The sequence below is a fragment of the Stylophora pistillata genome, chromosome 2 (assembly GCF_964205215.1).
Source record: "Stylophora pistillata chromosome 2, jaStyPist1.2, whole genome shotgun sequence".
In the NCBI taxonomy this organism is placed as follows: Eukaryota; Metazoa; Cnidaria; class Anthozoa; order Scleractinia; family Pocilloporidae; genus Stylophora; species Stylophora pistillata.
This window is the reverse complement of record NC_142520.1, coordinates 5508789-5524359: the sequence shown is the minus strand read 5'-3', so window position 1 is coordinate 5524359 and position 15571 is coordinate 5508789. Positions and strand designations below refer to the sequence as shown.

General features: G+C 38.2%; 1 protein-coding gene across 2 annotated transcripts; it reads left to right on the top strand.

The window, feature by feature from the left end:
• Positions 1-6892: 6892 nt before the first annotated feature.
• Positions 6893-14795, top strand: LOC148736816 (adhesion G protein-coupled receptor D1-like). Of its 2 annotated transcripts, none has more exons than XM_088750982.1 (16): positions 6893-7112; positions 7310-7499; positions 8046-8150; positions 8786-8873; positions 9364-9454; positions 9945-9994; positions 10253-10391; positions 10546-10574; positions 10854-10956; positions 11061-11211; positions 11371-11455; positions 11665-11731; positions 12446-12528; positions 12676-12796; positions 13553-13594; positions 13768-14795. In XM_088750982.1, exons 1-16 carry the CDS (start codon positions 6966-6968, stop codon positions 13942-13944), a joined length of 1668 nt encoding a protein of 555 aa, XP_088607108.1. In that variant the 5' UTR covers positions 6893-6965; the 3' UTR covers positions 13945-14795. The 2 variants fall into 2 exon arrangements, with proteins under 2 accessions (XP_088607108.1, XP_088607107.1); XM_088750981.1 differs by having other exon boundaries at positions 10546-10640.
• The last annotated feature ends 776 nt before the right edge of the window (positions 14796-15571 follow it).

The window sequence follows — 15571 nt, the reverse complement described above, 5'->3', positions numbered from 1 at the left end:
AGTTTTATGATGTCATTCGTTTCGTTTATTCATTTCCCTTTTTTTTTTTCTTTTCTTTTTTTTTGTTATTTAATGGGGAAGAAGAGGGGAATTATCCGATATCTTGTTTGTCAGGCTATATTTGCCAACTTGTCCTTGTTCATCTCCAACACCACCCCCTCCCTATCCTTGTAGAAATGATACCAGGATAATACTGATCACTTGACATGCATCTCTCCCATTGTCATATATTGTATAAGTTGTAGTCATCGCCAAAGGTTATACATTGGGGACAAAAAAAAAGAAAACGACCAATCCACCGATTCCGAGAACACTTTCGTAAATTACAAAGGTGGTGCAAGAGGGCATCCAAAGTCGCAAGACAATTTGAACTCTCTAATCATTCTAAGTAGCATTTGGCAGTCTATCTCATTTTCCCACGTCTAAGGAGTAAAGAAAAGACGCCAAATTTTAGTATCAATGAACGCTCTTCATTTAAAGGGATACTCTCTCGCCTGTGATGAATGTTTGAGAAAAGACGGATAACAACTTAAATAAAACAAATCTTTTGAAAAAAAACGGGAAATCTTTGGCAGTTCTCGTTTAAATTTGAAACTTTTCTCAACGCACGGTTCGATCGTAGGGGCTTTGCTTCCCAACGGAGGTGATGTAGAAGGGAGAACTCATTGAACTTCCGTTGGGATTTCTTTAACAAGAGCAACGGGATTTCTTTAAAATCATAAAAAAACGCGCCCCAAAATACAATAATGCCGCAACGATGTGTGGCCGGTGGACTTTCCACTACAGTTAGCGATGGAGTAAGCCTTCATAAATGGCCCGAAGATCCTGATTTCGCTAAGTTATGGACGAGAGCCGTGAAAAACACGCGATCCGATTTTGTGAACCCAACAAACTCTAGCCGTTTGTGCAGCATTCACTACTTCACTGCAGTTTCTTGTGAGGAACAGTCGGTTCTGGCGAAATCTATGGGTTTAAAGGTGAAAGCCCTTTCTAAAATACAATGCTGTTCCCTTCATTTTTTAAAATTGATCCGCCTGTAAAAAATAAACAAAGGCTCGAGGACGAAAAAAACTCTCATCCTTACAAGTCCGTGACACGAGTGCGGGATTATCAAAACAAAATCGACAACAACTACGTGGGGCATACAGAAAACGGGAAGCTGCAAGGGTATCTATTACCTGTAAAAGAAATATAAACCTGTATTCATTGAATGAAAAATGAAGCAAAAAGCTCTTTCAAACTTATAACTCAACTCATATACCCGCTGCACGTTCCAGATCCTCGATGCACATACAGAAAGTGAACAGCTGTCCCTTTCCAAAGAGAGTACCGAAGATACAGAAAGTGAACAGCTGTCCCTTTCCAAAGAGAGTACCGAAGAATTAGGTTTGGCATCGGCAGAGTTCTCACTCCACGCAAGCTCAAGATGTGAACACCCAAACTCCCAAAATAGGGAAAGATATCTCTGTGCAATTTTGGAGCAGTCGTACCGCTAAAGGCGAATTTAGTCACTTGAAAATACATAAAAATATAAATCTGTGACTGTAGTCTGGCCACCCCGAAGAAAGTAAACAAATCGTACGCTAAAATAACTTGGCAGGTTGTTAGACGTCCGTTCCAGTAAAGGCCTACAGCGCACTTTGCTCAAGGAGTTCATTACGTCGACCCCGGTTCAGAGTGACGAGAAAATTTCGGATCAAGTGGAATAAGGTGAAGAAGAAGTAAAAGATTGAGGAATTACGCAAGTTTAAGGTTTACATAACACGTGCAGCGAATGTGAGAGAATAGCTTTATTGTGTTAAAAACAAATGCTGGTCTAATCAAGTTGATGTCCTACATTTTTAGGGCCAAAAACTGCTGCATTTCTCAACTCTAACGATCACTTCACTTTGTGAAGTGACAAACGAAGAGATTTCGCCAAATGGCGAAAATTGTAACTTAGAGAAATCACTTACCAGTCTGTTTCGTAATCGGTCGAATGGATCGCATCATCTGATTCATTCGAGGAGTCAGGACTAGCCTCACTGTCGTAAGGCTCAAACATATATAACTTGGATATATCAACAAAGTTGAAGTGGTAAATTGGCCACCGTAACGATTACAAAAGCTGACGTTTCGAGCGTTAGCCCTTCGTAGGAGCGAATAGAGGAGTTGTGGGTTGTATGTGCTTTTAAAGGCAGAGAATGGAGCTACGTTATTGGTGGGAACATGGCAACGAGAAAAACCAGAATGTGGAAAGCAATGACAAGGAAACATCGAAACCACTCGCTAGACATTTTAATTTGGATATATCAACAAAGTTGAAATGGTAAATTGGCCACCGTAACGATTACAAAAGCTGACGTTTCGAGCGTTAGCCCTTCGTCGGAGCGGCCATGTTCTCACCAATAACGTAGCTCCATTCTCTGCCTTTAAAAGCACACAACGAGAAAAACAAGAATAAATTAGTGGAAGGAAAAGCGTTCGTTGATCCCTGTGGGATTTAGACTGCCGGTTTGAAAGATGAGCTTTTGTTCAAGATTTTTACGGCTTTCCCTGCTACCTAAGTGTAAGGAAAGATCGCAGATTGCCATATCTTGCTTAGAATGATTAGGTAAATTAAAATGTCTAGCGGCTGATAGTTTCGAAAGAAACTGTTTGGGGCTGCGTCGGTGGGAGTAACGAAATAATTTGGATATATTAAAAAAGTTGAAATGGTAAATTGGCCACCGTAACGATTACAAAGGCTGACGTTTCGAGCGTTAGCCCTTCGCTCCGACGAAGGGCTAACGCTCGAAACGTCAGCTTTTGTAATCGTTATGGTGGCCAACTTACCATTTCAACTTTGTTGATATACCCAAATTAAAATGTCTAGCGAGTGGTTTCGATGTGTCCTTGTCATTCCTTTCCACATTCTTGTTTTTCTCGTTGCCATGTTCCCACCAATAACGTAGCTCCATTCTCTGCCTTTAAAAGCACACACAACCCACAATTCCTTTATTCGCTCCCACGAAGGGCTAACGCTCGAAACGTCAGCTTTTGTAATCATTACGGTGGCCAATTTACCACTTCAACTTTGTTGATATATCCAAGTTATTTCGTTACCCCCACCGACGCTGCCCCAAACAGTTTCTTTCGAAACTATTAGCCTTTATTCAAACATATATATGTTTAAGTTCCTTGAGCGTCTGCACTCTCGATCACTGACGATGAATCCGAAAAGGAACAACTCGAATCACCAGAGTCGGACTCCATTGCGATCGCTCGTATGTTTTTCAGTTCTCCTTTTTACGTCATTGGTCACGTGTTTAACTAGGAGCCATTTCAACTTCGGGTCTTTGAATTGAGTGAATTTCGCGCTTTTACACCGGGATTTTAATCGAGTGAAAGGTTTTAGGGAACTTTTTTCTTCTGCCAGTAGTTATTTTGGCAAAAGATCTACATTTTAATCAAAAGTTAAAATTTGGTGGAGATTATCCCTTTATATCCCCAACCCTGCAGGAGACAGGACCTCCATTTATTCGTCCCAATCTGAGAAGACTAGAATATCTAACCATTTCTTGATGTTATAGAAAGGTAGAAAATTATTCTCAATTGTTTTAAGACCTTGAGTGTTGGTCCGGCCGGGGATCGAACCCTCGACCTCCCGCTCAACAGTCCAGCGCACTACCCATTGGGCTAACTGGGTGGCTGTAAATAAAGCAACAATCTAATGAATGTTTTAGCCGAGATTTAATCAACAAAGGTAACAACAGCAACGACGGCGAGAGCAGGAACAGAAACTCAGGCACCGCACACGTTGTGCCGGATTAATATCAGCACAAACATCAAGATATAAATGGATCCGCGGTGTGAAATTTGTTTCTGTTTTCAAAAAGGTGGAGACAAGAAGATCTCACGCTTGCTATAAAGCTAAGTGATCTTAGCATGTCATTTAAGAGAGTGGGTTTCTTCTCTTCTTTACGTGAAACGCTTTGGTTGGCTCCTTAACACTATTTTAAACTTAACTGCCCTGGTTCTGCAAAACGCTATAAGGGTAGGATGAATGACAGAGTGTAAAGCGTCCTGGGGTCTGCGTATGCGTGGGCCATCTGCGGACTGGGCGTTGCGTAGCTGAATGAATAAGGAATAAGTCCCCAAACCGATCTTTTTCCCTCTTCGAAAGGATTCTAAAGGAAAAAATCAACAAAAATAACAATGTTAGATAATCGAACCTGGTTTTGATACATTCAGGAAATCTTATGTTCGTGCAATGGGATGTTTGAATTGTTATCACCTTTTAACGACAAAAAAAAAAAAAAAAAAAAAAAAAAAAATGCCAAATCTGCCAAAAACAAACAAACAAATGCTTTTCCTCTCAAAAGTGTAATGGGGAAATTACAATCAGACAAGTGCTTGTCAAGTTATTTCCAAAAAACGATCAGACAGCGTTAATAAAAATTGCAATTACTTTCTGTACTACATATTTTGCTTCCTATGAACATGGTCTGATAATAGCAGTGAAAATAATCGTCAACGCAACAGACAATTGTTTGCCAACTTATTTCCAAAAACCAATCAGACTGCGATAGTGATTGTCAACATAGGGCATGCCCTGACTGCTTTCAACTGAAAAAAAAAAACATAGAATGGTGAAATTTGAATATTAGCTATCGTTTCTGTTCAGCTTTGTATTGTTTTGTGTTTAATCTATAGCAAGTACTCGATAGGAACAAGCACAGATTCACACGTATGTTGCTTGAAGAAACTGAATACGAGGCTAACACAAATGCTAAACGAAAACAAAATTTCAATAAAACCTCCAAAAACTCCTCTTTTTACAAAGCTTTTGCCATCTGATACGGACCGAAATTATTCTATCCATTATCCACCTGTTTAGGCGCGTAGTAATGTCAATATGTTGTCGGAGAAGTTATAATGGATCTACGAGCTTAAAAGCTAAGTTATCAAGCCATAATGTGAAAACAAAGCATCGAATCTAACCATTTAGCGTCTCACTCCGCGCTCAGTGAGACTGGCCCTTCTTTATTTTAAGCTCTCTCGATTGTATTACATCTCAGCTATGTAGGGCCCCGAGTGAAGCCGTCTGAATAAGAGATATTAATCGCTAGGGCAAATTTGCGGTTGTCGATATTGTCATCGCCGGATTATCTTGGATCCCTAGATATAGGGGAAAATCCTTTCACCTGGACGAAGTTTCTCAAAAAAATGCCATTGCTTGGACTATTGATCGTTCTTGGTAAGTACTTGTATCAAACCAATTCAGTGTAGCGTAGCTAGAGGCAGTTTTAGTAACTTCCTGTTACGTTTTCGCTCTAATATTATTACAGAATGCTTTCACAATTTCTTGATGCTTGTATTGACGCACTTAATAGACGTGAAAATCTGGTGAGGAAAAAGAAATTGGAAGAAATAAAAACAATTGGAAAGACGGGAGCTTTTTTTTCTATTTTGGATGTTCCCTTTTGTCATCTCTTAACTATGAGTAAAAGCGAATTACAAACAAGATGCAAATTAAATGTAGGTAGAAAAATTTACCTATACCGGAACACAACAAATTAATCTACTCCTTTTTCTAAAATTTCTCGGCGACTTGTGTATGATTCGCTCTGTGTTTAATCTCTTTTATATGTGGTCATTGAACTCTACCATGTTATCCTATTTTTCTTCCATACAATAAACGTAGTCCTTCGCCCGAGTGAGGACAAAACGTAACGGCGATCTCCTTTCAAACAGATGTATTTTCTAGACCCCTCTGTCGACACAAGCGCTCTCCCGTGACAAAAACCTTTTCAAGGAATAAAGGCTGATAGTTTCGAAAGAAACTGTTTGGGGCTGCGTCGGTGGGAGTAACGAAATAATTTGGATATATCAACAAAGTTGAAATGGTAAATTGGCCACCGTAATGATTACAAAAGCTGACGTTTCGAGCGTTAGCCCTTCGTCGGAGCGAGTCCGTTTCACTCCGACGAAGGGCTAACGATCGAAACGTCAGCTTTTGTAATCATTACGGTGGCCAATTTACCATTTCAACTTTGTTGATATATCCAAATCTTTTCAAGGAATAGTTAGCTCAGAAAACAAAAAAGAAATGGTCTTACATATTTCAAATATACCGGTAACTATGTTATGAATCGCTAGAACTCCGCTTTAATGGTTGTAATTCATTTTCTTTCTCCTTAACAAACTCATAGCGGCGACACACTTCAGTCTATTTACTGTCGCCGTGAAGGTGCATTTCTAACACGGGCGGTATTTCGTGTGTCAAATTTTCCACTGACACGTTTCCCTTTATTAGTGGTGAAAAAAAGATATGATGGTTTACTTTTTTTAATTTGCGACGGCAGGTCTTTTTCATAAATGAGGATTAATGAAAAACTCTACAGATGTTCCGCTAGAGATTACGTAATCGGAAAAATAAAATCTCTAACATTTGATCGTTTTAAGACCACATTTCCATGGGTATCTTATTATCGTAGTGCTTGCCTCGAAATTGATTCTTTTGCCAAATCCCCCTTCCTCCCCCCACTCCACCTCCCTTGCCTCGTCATGGTTATGAATTAGGGAGTTATTATTTATGACTGGTGATTTACATTTTGTCTGGTTTCATCTCTCCCACAGCGACTAAGATCATGCTAATTTCAGCACAAGGTTTGTAATTTCTTTGTAGGAAAAAGGGAATAGGACATTTTAAGAGATCGACATTGTCTGAGGTGTTCACCTCTGCCGTCAAGGCTTGACACTGAATGTATCATCTATCGCTAAATAAATCTTAAGAAGCGAACTACTCGGGAAAATCAATGATTTTTTATTGCTGGTAATTGTCCCTTCAAAAGATGTAAGAAAAGACAAAAAAAAAAACAAAAACAAAAAAACAAAAAAAACAAAAACAAAACAAAAAAAAAAGGGGAAGGTGTGAATCTTGGTGTGAGCAGTTGGCGTCTTGTTTCGGACAGTCGTCCAGTTGGACTTCACGCTGTAAGAAAATGTGGAGATGCCGTAGGCCTCTCAGACACCTCTCTATCATCATGACAAATAGAACAGACTCGTCGTATATGGGAAGTATTACAGTGAAACAATGCTGGGCAAAGAAACCGCATTTTCTTTCCATTAAGCTAACATCAGCAATCGAAGTACGTGCATTTAATTCTTGTGTGACATTTTTTAGCGCCCAATTTTTCTTATTGTTCCTTTCACTCTTTACAGAGCTTTTGCATAAATTTTGTATTCCATTCATTTATCTATTCCCTCACGAGTAAGGCTACTAGATGACATACGTTAACCACCGTCTTATTCCTGCTCAAAACTTTTTTATTTTTAACCTTCTCAGTTTCCAAGCAAGACACTTGTCGACACCATCCTAGAAGAAGTGATACCCCTTTCTGGAGGTAAAATAAATCAAGAAAAGACGGAGCGTGCTCTTCTCTCCGTTACTGATTTGGAGGAGTTCATCGGGAATTATTCACAACACCATCTTAATCAAACCACACCTGAGATTTATATCAGTAGTGAACATGCAGGTGAGTAAATGTTAAAAGCTGATTTGGGAGTTTTCTTGATTTCTGATACCGATTTCATGCATTTTTCATGGCATTTTTGAGAAAAATCTGCTAGGGCAATACTTGCTTTAAACTATTGACTTTGGTTGAAAGCTTTGTCTCCATCAACCTTTCATCGCGTCCTGTTGGCGACATGTATAAAACCCCCATTAAGGCTGTTCATACCAGCGAATTCCTATCGCGCACCGATTGTATCTAAGGAGTCTTTCAATACCATACAATTTCGCAACAGAGTGTGTTAAAGAAAAAAAAAAAAACTTTCGAATCCGTCGCGGTAATACATGTTTTATGATTAAAAAATGATCACCTACACTTTATCCGAAGTTCAAATTGAGAACACTCCTTTGACTAGGGATCATTCCAAAGTGCTTGCTTTGACTTCTTCTAAGTAATGGTTTTCAGACCTTCTAGGCCTAAATATTTCGTGAACGGTAACTTGTGACTAATACGAAAGCATCCTTATTTATTTTGGCCTGCGCTTAAAATACTTTTTTTTTTTTTCATCAGATATTTTGGTCAGGAAGGTTTTTAACGAAAATGAGAGTGATGTCCAACTTGGGGATGATAAAGGAGAAAACTCTTTCAGCCTTCCCACTGCAGGCTTGGATAACGGTTGGAGAGTTACATATTTTTCATTTTTTTAAAAGTAGTCCAACTCGGGCTTTAATCAAACAAATAATTAGACGACACGAAGTCCTGTTGCCAATTAATAAAATCTATGACAAATTTAAGAAAAGAAACCAAACATAAGTAATATGTTTTCAGAAGAAAAACAAACAAACAGAAATAGCAACAACAACATTAAACTCGGCGAAAAGCGCGGCAACAGCGAGCGCACATAACACGTCCTGTCTACTTTCATAGTATCCCTTTAACCTTCCTATTACATTGCCCAATTACAAGCATGAAGCATACACTGTCCTATAAGTGCATAAATCAGGCTAGTGATAACCAATCAGGTTCGAAGATTTTGTTATATTTTGATTATCAGGGCTATGGTCAGAAGGGGGCTGGGTTTCATGTACGAAGGAAAATTCAAACTGAATGACTGAGATTTTAATCTGGTTGTTTGTTTATATTTATTTGTTTATTTGTCCGTAGATCGATATATTTTATTCCTATTCAAACGTAAGGCATACCATTTGAATTAGCCATTTGGCTTGTAAGGTCTTAAAGTCGTGATTGCTTGTCCTTCTTTTTATTATTAGACCAGTAGTATCAAAATTGCCTCCACTATTACGTCTTAGGATCAGTGGCACTTGCGGTCATTTACAAAGATCTCCATGAAATATTCCAACCGAACCAAGCCAATTCTGCCTCTTTCAACGAACGAAGGTTTGCTAAAACCTAGTTCTATATATAGTATCTTCATGTTTTTATAGCTCTCTTTTGGTGTGTAGATAAGCTACACCAGGCAAGTTTAGAGGAATGTGCTCGATCCCAGATTGAATTTCTGTTTCGCTTTTGTTTTGATTTTCTTTTAATAAATTTTTATCAATTTTCTTTTTGTCTTTAAGAACATTTATCTTTTTTTTTTTCGTCTACTTTTATTTGTCTTGTTTTTCTGTTTATTTGTTGGTCTTTCGAGTGACTTTTGACATCTGAATGATATACATAGAAAAAAAAATTGAATGCATATTAAAAAGATAGACTAGGAATTAAGGATTTCCGCTTTGTCGTCTTTGGATCATAAAGAAACTTCGCTTTGTCGACTTTGGTCCATAAAGAAATTTCGACGGAGTTTTCAAGACTTGTGATGAAATAAGTGCACACAATAGCTTTTTTAATCTAAGCATTTTGCAAAATTATTGGGAATCATGGTTAGGAACATCAACACATTTATCTTGTCTGCAACGATATGGCCAAGGAACACCAAACTCAGGAAGAATATCACGTTGAGATTTAAAAACCTAAAGGTAAGTTGTATTTAATCAAGAGACAGTTGCAGCCATGTTTGTAACTATTTAAAAGAGTTTAAACAGCTTTAGTATGTCTGGATAATATGAGCAAACTTTGGCAATTTCTCTCTCCTAACGCATCTCTCCTATACCATCCGTGTTTCTGTATGCATTTTCGTTGTTTCTATTTCTATATATGCAATTGTTTCCTCTTTTTAGTCTTGATTTTGGTTGACTTTTGTTGTCGTTTTTGTTGTTGTTGTTAAGGTGGACTTTATTTTACCTTAAATTGTTAGTGTTAGTTTTTTTATGACTTCAAGACCTTAGTTCTTTTTAGGGCGCCTCTCAAAGAGAGGCAAATTAGACTAGAAATATTGGGAAGCAACTCTTCAGATGTATCAGAAATGGGGGTGGGGTCTGAAAAAAATGCGGCGGGAGCACTCCTACCTCCTTATTGGCCCGCAAGACGCTGAATTACTTAACACTAATTGTAATTTCACGGTTTCAGCCTGCAACTTTGGACAGAAGCTGCATGTTTTGGAATACTTTCGAGAACAGGTAAATAACTTTGAATTAACTAATGACATCGTTCACTCCAATTATCAAATTTCTTGAGGACTCTTCTTTCATACAGGTGAGGCTTTTGTGAGTGGCACATCATATAGTATGCTCACTTCTTACTCATTTTCCTCTTTCTCAGACCTCCGTATAAGACGTGGTCGATCGAACTGTCAGTTGTTTCGTTTATTAATTTTTGTTATAGTGGGGAAGGGGGAAGGGAAATTTTACGACTGTTTTTCTAAATGCTTTCTGCAGGCCCTCGAGATGGTCAGGGCAAGGGTGTCTTCTAAAATCTAGGAACGAAACTTACACCGAGTGCAGCTGCAATCATCTAACTCACTTCGCAGTTCTTATGCAGTTTGATAGTGGAACGAGCGGTAACAGTTTAACTAAGGTAGGGATATTGCGAAATATTCATACATTGATTTCAAAAGGCACCATGTATCGGCGGGGCGCTTTTCCCTCCGTCGGTGTTAAACCGGGTGTATGGTACGTAACCTTTCTCTGTTATGATTATTGAATCTCTGTTTTTCGTATTCATTTTCAAGACTGACGGAAAGGCGCTGAAAATTCTTACGTACGTGGGCTTGTCTATCTCTTTAGTTGGAAGCACTTTAACAATTATCAGTTATGCTCTTCTTACGTAAGTATATGACATAATTCCACACAAGCATTCCGAAGCCAGCCGATGTTTTAGACCGAACAAGAACTATTATGACCTTAGACGCACAAAGTGATATGACCCAAGTCGAATTATCTTTTGTTTCCCAAAGTATATAACATGGCTTTGTATAAAATGAGGATAGAACTGATATGGAGGAGTCCTCTTACAAATCATTTGTTTAATTTTGATTAGAGACATGAGGGGAACTTTATCTCAGATCCGAGTGAGTCTAGTCACCTCACTTGGTGCAGGGCAAATTATCTTTCTAACCGGAATTGGTGCTGTTGAGAACAAGGTGAGATATTACATCAAAAACGTGGAGTCTCTTTGTGTTAATCCTTATGACGGTAACCTGCTCTTAGCTTATTCAGTCCATGCCACTTTTTCTATCCTGTGCAGTCTGCCTGTGTTACAATAGCAGCTTTAGTGCAGTATCTCCTGATGGCTGCTTTCTGCTGGATGCTTGTCGAAGGAATTTATCTTTACCTATTTGTTGTAAAAGTTTACAACATCAACGACAAGATGAAGGTGTCACATGGATTTTCATGGGGTAAAAATGCATTCAAAACTTGTCATACTCTCATTGATAATTGTTTGAAAAGCAAAACATGAATAATTACCTGCACCATTGTCATCACCTTCATCACTACCATCATCACCACAGCCTTGTAGTTTGACATTGTAATCACTTCGAGTTTCAAATACACAGGTCTACCCGCCCTCGTCGTCTCCATATCGCTAAGCATTGCAGCAGGAAGCGAAGAGGGGATTACAAGCTATATCAGTGAAAAATTGTAAGCAGTGAGGACTTTTTTCTCCTGATCCATGAGTCTGTCACGAATCGTCGTTTTCTGCCTTTTCGTTTGTTTGTTTTATTTTATTTCTCTTGTGATTTTTACTTGCAAGCAAACCGGGCATAGAGGATACTGTGTACGTGCATGTACACAATAATTAATCATTAATTGATAATTTATCAAAGTTTCCGATACCTAATTTACTTCAGCTGCTGGATTTCATCTGCTAACGGGATGATATGGATATTTGTTGTTTTCGTTCTGCTGATTGAGTTGGTAAGTTAAATTCTTAAGGTTTATTCGCTTTCACGTTTTGCCTTCAGTTATCGTTAGAATCGCGACGATGTTTTCTTTCTTACCACTTACCTCTAACTTCATTCACTATGTTCGATAGTATTCCGCGAAATGTAAAGTGTATGTTTTCCTTTGGGAGACCCCATTGTTAGAGGACGCATTAAGCGGTTATCGCGCTGGACGGCAGGTTAAGAAGTCCACGGGCCCGTTTCTCGAAAGTCCCGGTAACTTAACGGACCCGAAGCCATGTTTTAAAATCAAAATTTAAAGGATAAAAAAGCAGGCTCGGGCACCCAAACCAGTCCTTTTCTGTTTCTTTAGCTAATAGTTTTGTTGTATCATTTTCAAAAATTTTTAAATCGACATCTTGAATGAAAACAGAACAGCTTTACGGGCCCGTTAAGTTACCGGGACTTTCGAGAAATGGGCCTCTGGTTCGAAACTTTAACGGTTGATTGTCTTGTGTTGTTAGGCGAGACATTTTGTGTGTACAGTGCTTTTCTTCCCCTCCACTCAGGTACATAAATGTGTACGAACGCATTTTCAGGTAAACCTGAGAAACTTAGTGGAATGACAAGGAGGGGGAAGCGTCAAACTTTTTACGTCCTTTACCTTAAGTGCAAACTTAGCTCTACCTCGAAATCATGTTGTTTTTGATTTAGTTTGATGAGTGCATATTCTTTTTTTCTTTTTCAGTTAAACGCAATGCTACTGGTGCGAGTTATCAAGGAAATGACAATCATGCATCAGGCGAAAGACAAACACAGTGAACAAATAAGGTGAGTATGTCAGCGGCGCCTGTAGAATATAAATCACGGTGAGCCATTCGCCTTTTTCTTTGCTTCCTTTTACAAGTAGTACCTACTTACGAAAATGAAAGCAACCTATCTTCTTCTTCTTTATTTTTTTTTTCCATGATTTTGTAGGCTTGGTGTCAGGGCATGCATGGTGATGATTCCTTTGCTGGGGATCACGTGGCTATTTGGTCTTCTGTTGTCCTTGCACAAAGCGTTCGCCTACATTTTCACACTTCTCAACTCCACTCAGGTAAACTAAACACAAACTTTATAAAATGAATTCCGTCCAATATGAGTTAGTTAACTGGGTGACTTCTGGTTTGATAAATCTCACCAAAGTTGAAGTCAGTAATAAGAGTTTATCTCTACTCATATGAGATACACCCTACTCATGTGAGAGCACAAGTTCACCACTGTTTATTATTAATTCTCAGCTCTCTCTGATACTCGAATGCCTTTTTAAGCGAACGTTCTATCTCATTACCACATGCTTGGAAAATAGACCCCTTACGGCTATTAAACTTTCAACAACTATAGCGTTCTTAAGTAAATAACGTTAACGAGAAAGAAAAATTAAATAAAAAACAGACAATCAGGACTCTAATGTTGTAAAATAAAAATACCGATCACTCTTTACAATGATAAGAAAAAGTAAAATTTAATCATAAAACCAATCTCACGATCTTGAATCTGCAATGATGATGGTTTTCTTCATCTCATAAAATTTATCTTATATTATTGATCTTATAATATAAGTAGTGTCACTGTCACGCATATTGTCGTGCCTAGTAGATTACCATGTGCTAAACTTAGTGTAAAGCAACTTGTAAAAATAGAGAACATTTGATTAATACCAGTAATTTGGACATTTTTCTAACCATAAAATTGCATATTCAGGGAACTGGGGGTGGGGGGCATAGATGAAAGCTTTATGAGTCTACACACAGGCAATAAAAAAAGTTATACTGCAGGCGTTAAGTTGATATTCCACTTTATGATTTAACAGGGCTTCTTAATATTTCTCCTTCACTGCGTAAGAAACTCAGAGGTATGTTATTCTATGTTGTTCTTAGCTCTCTTTGTACCTTTGTTCAGATTTCTTTCTAGCTAGGCTTCGACTTTCTAATAAGAAATGTAATTCCATGGTTATATCGATCCAATTCAAAGCACGATCAGTTTTAAAACTCTTGTAATCGTTTTGATTTCACCTTATCCTTGCAGATTAGATCTCGCTTTAAAAGAAGGATCACTGAAGTCACCCCAACTATAGATGAAGGAACGAGCATTAAGCGAGCCTCGCAAGTGAATGAAACTGATGGGAATATCGTTTTTCCGAGAAATATTCTTGTCCAGCCTCGCAATAACAATGAAAGTGGTGTTGAAGTCCCTGAGATCTGAATCGGCATCGTAGTCTTTTTCCACAGTCTAGATCTGTGTATATCTTAAATTAAGTACGTTTAGAAAGTTTGGTACGACTCAGAAGAGCTGGATAAGAACCCACTCACGAGATTACTGTAATGTGGTCTGGCCTGTTTACTGGGAACTGGGGGGAGGGGGCATCTTCAAACACGTTTCCTTCGATTGTTTGTAAACCGCTGATGCAGTCCGGCCAAAGTCCCCCGAAAAGTGTTGTGATGCGCATTTGATCATATCCACATATTAATTTGCGCAATATAAATATTAAATCATCATCATTATTATAACCTGCTGAAGCTGAGGCTCGGATAGCTTTGCATTTGATCCAAATTATAATAATATAACAGTTCAAGTAATCATCATGAGAAGTATCCTTTATGTCGAGAATGAGTACCGGATATAACCAAGGTCAGATGGTCTAGAAATCCAAAACCACTTCCAAGAGACAATTCCTGAGAGTAAGGGACCTACCTAGGGTATCTCAGAAGGAAAAAAACATTTTTTGTTTTCAAACTTAAACTTGCTCACCAATGAGTATCCATTAGAAATGGTTAGGATTTCATCATCGTGAAAGAAAATCTTCCTCAGATGTTTCATTTAGTCCATTCATTATTTTATTTATCTACTTATCGTCGTTATTCCTTCATAAGAAACCATAAGGCACTTTGATTATATCTCCATTTCTGGAAAAGAAAGTGAACTTTGTACGAAGAGGTTAGGCTTCCTCTCACTCCTCCCTGTCTAATGAAAAACATCTAATAGTCTATGAAAATTTAATTTTAAGGTGTATGTAATTATATTCAAACATCAATAAATAATTTGTTTCTAATGTCTACTGATTTTGAACTGCGACAAAGTGATTTCGATTCCTGATATTACTACATAAAATTAAATGCGCCGCACTAACGTAGCTTGGCCAGGAATGTACCAAACACATGACCTCTTGCGTGACAGTCGTTCAACGGATTGCATCACATTTTTTTTTTCATCTAGCCCCGAACTCTTTTCAAGCTGGACACGTTGCCTATAGCGGGCCAAGAAAGAAACTTTGAGAAATTGATCTACAAAGATGAACCTTTAAGATGATGTATGTTTTGATTTGTAAATATATCATACCAGATATTTTTAAAGGTCTTTAAATGGGTCGTGAGAGCTATTCAGCGGAGGAGTTCAAATGTAAAAATAAATCTTCTGGTGGTGTATATTAATGATCTGGAAATTATATATGGCAGACCTCTTCATGGGCCACTGAAGTTGATCCTTATTTTACCTCTGCGAAAGAAACGGGAGGTACTCTATTTCAACGGGTCCCTGCTCAGACTTAAACGTAACAACCAGAAATTTATATTTTCCAAGAGATAAAAGGAACATCTTCCTGCAAATAAAGTTTAAAAGCGGGATTGCATCCCGTTGTAGCGTACGAAACTGCCGAAGTCGGTTAATCTTTCATCGCTTTACGGTTGGCGGACAAAGTCTATATAGGCATATTTTGAACTATTCGATATCTCGGACGAAAAAAAAAAAAGCGTGATGGAACTTTTTGTTATAATTTTCGAAAAAGGTTCATTAAAAGGGTCCTTTAGAAAAAATTAAATGAATTACGAAACTC

Coding starts and splice junctions, on each gene's coding strand:
- LOC148736816 (XM_088750981.1), top strand. CDS start 6,966: ATGTGGAGATGCCGTAGGCCTCTCAGACACCTCTCTATCATCATGACA. Junction 11,456..11,664: donor AGCTATATCAGTGAAAAATT/GTAAGCAGTGAG, acceptor AATTTACTTCAG/CTGCTGGATTTCATCTGCTA. Junction 12,797..13,552: donor CACTTCTCAACTCCACTCAG/GTAAACTAAACA, acceptor ATGATTTAACAG/GGCTTCTTAATATTTCTCCT.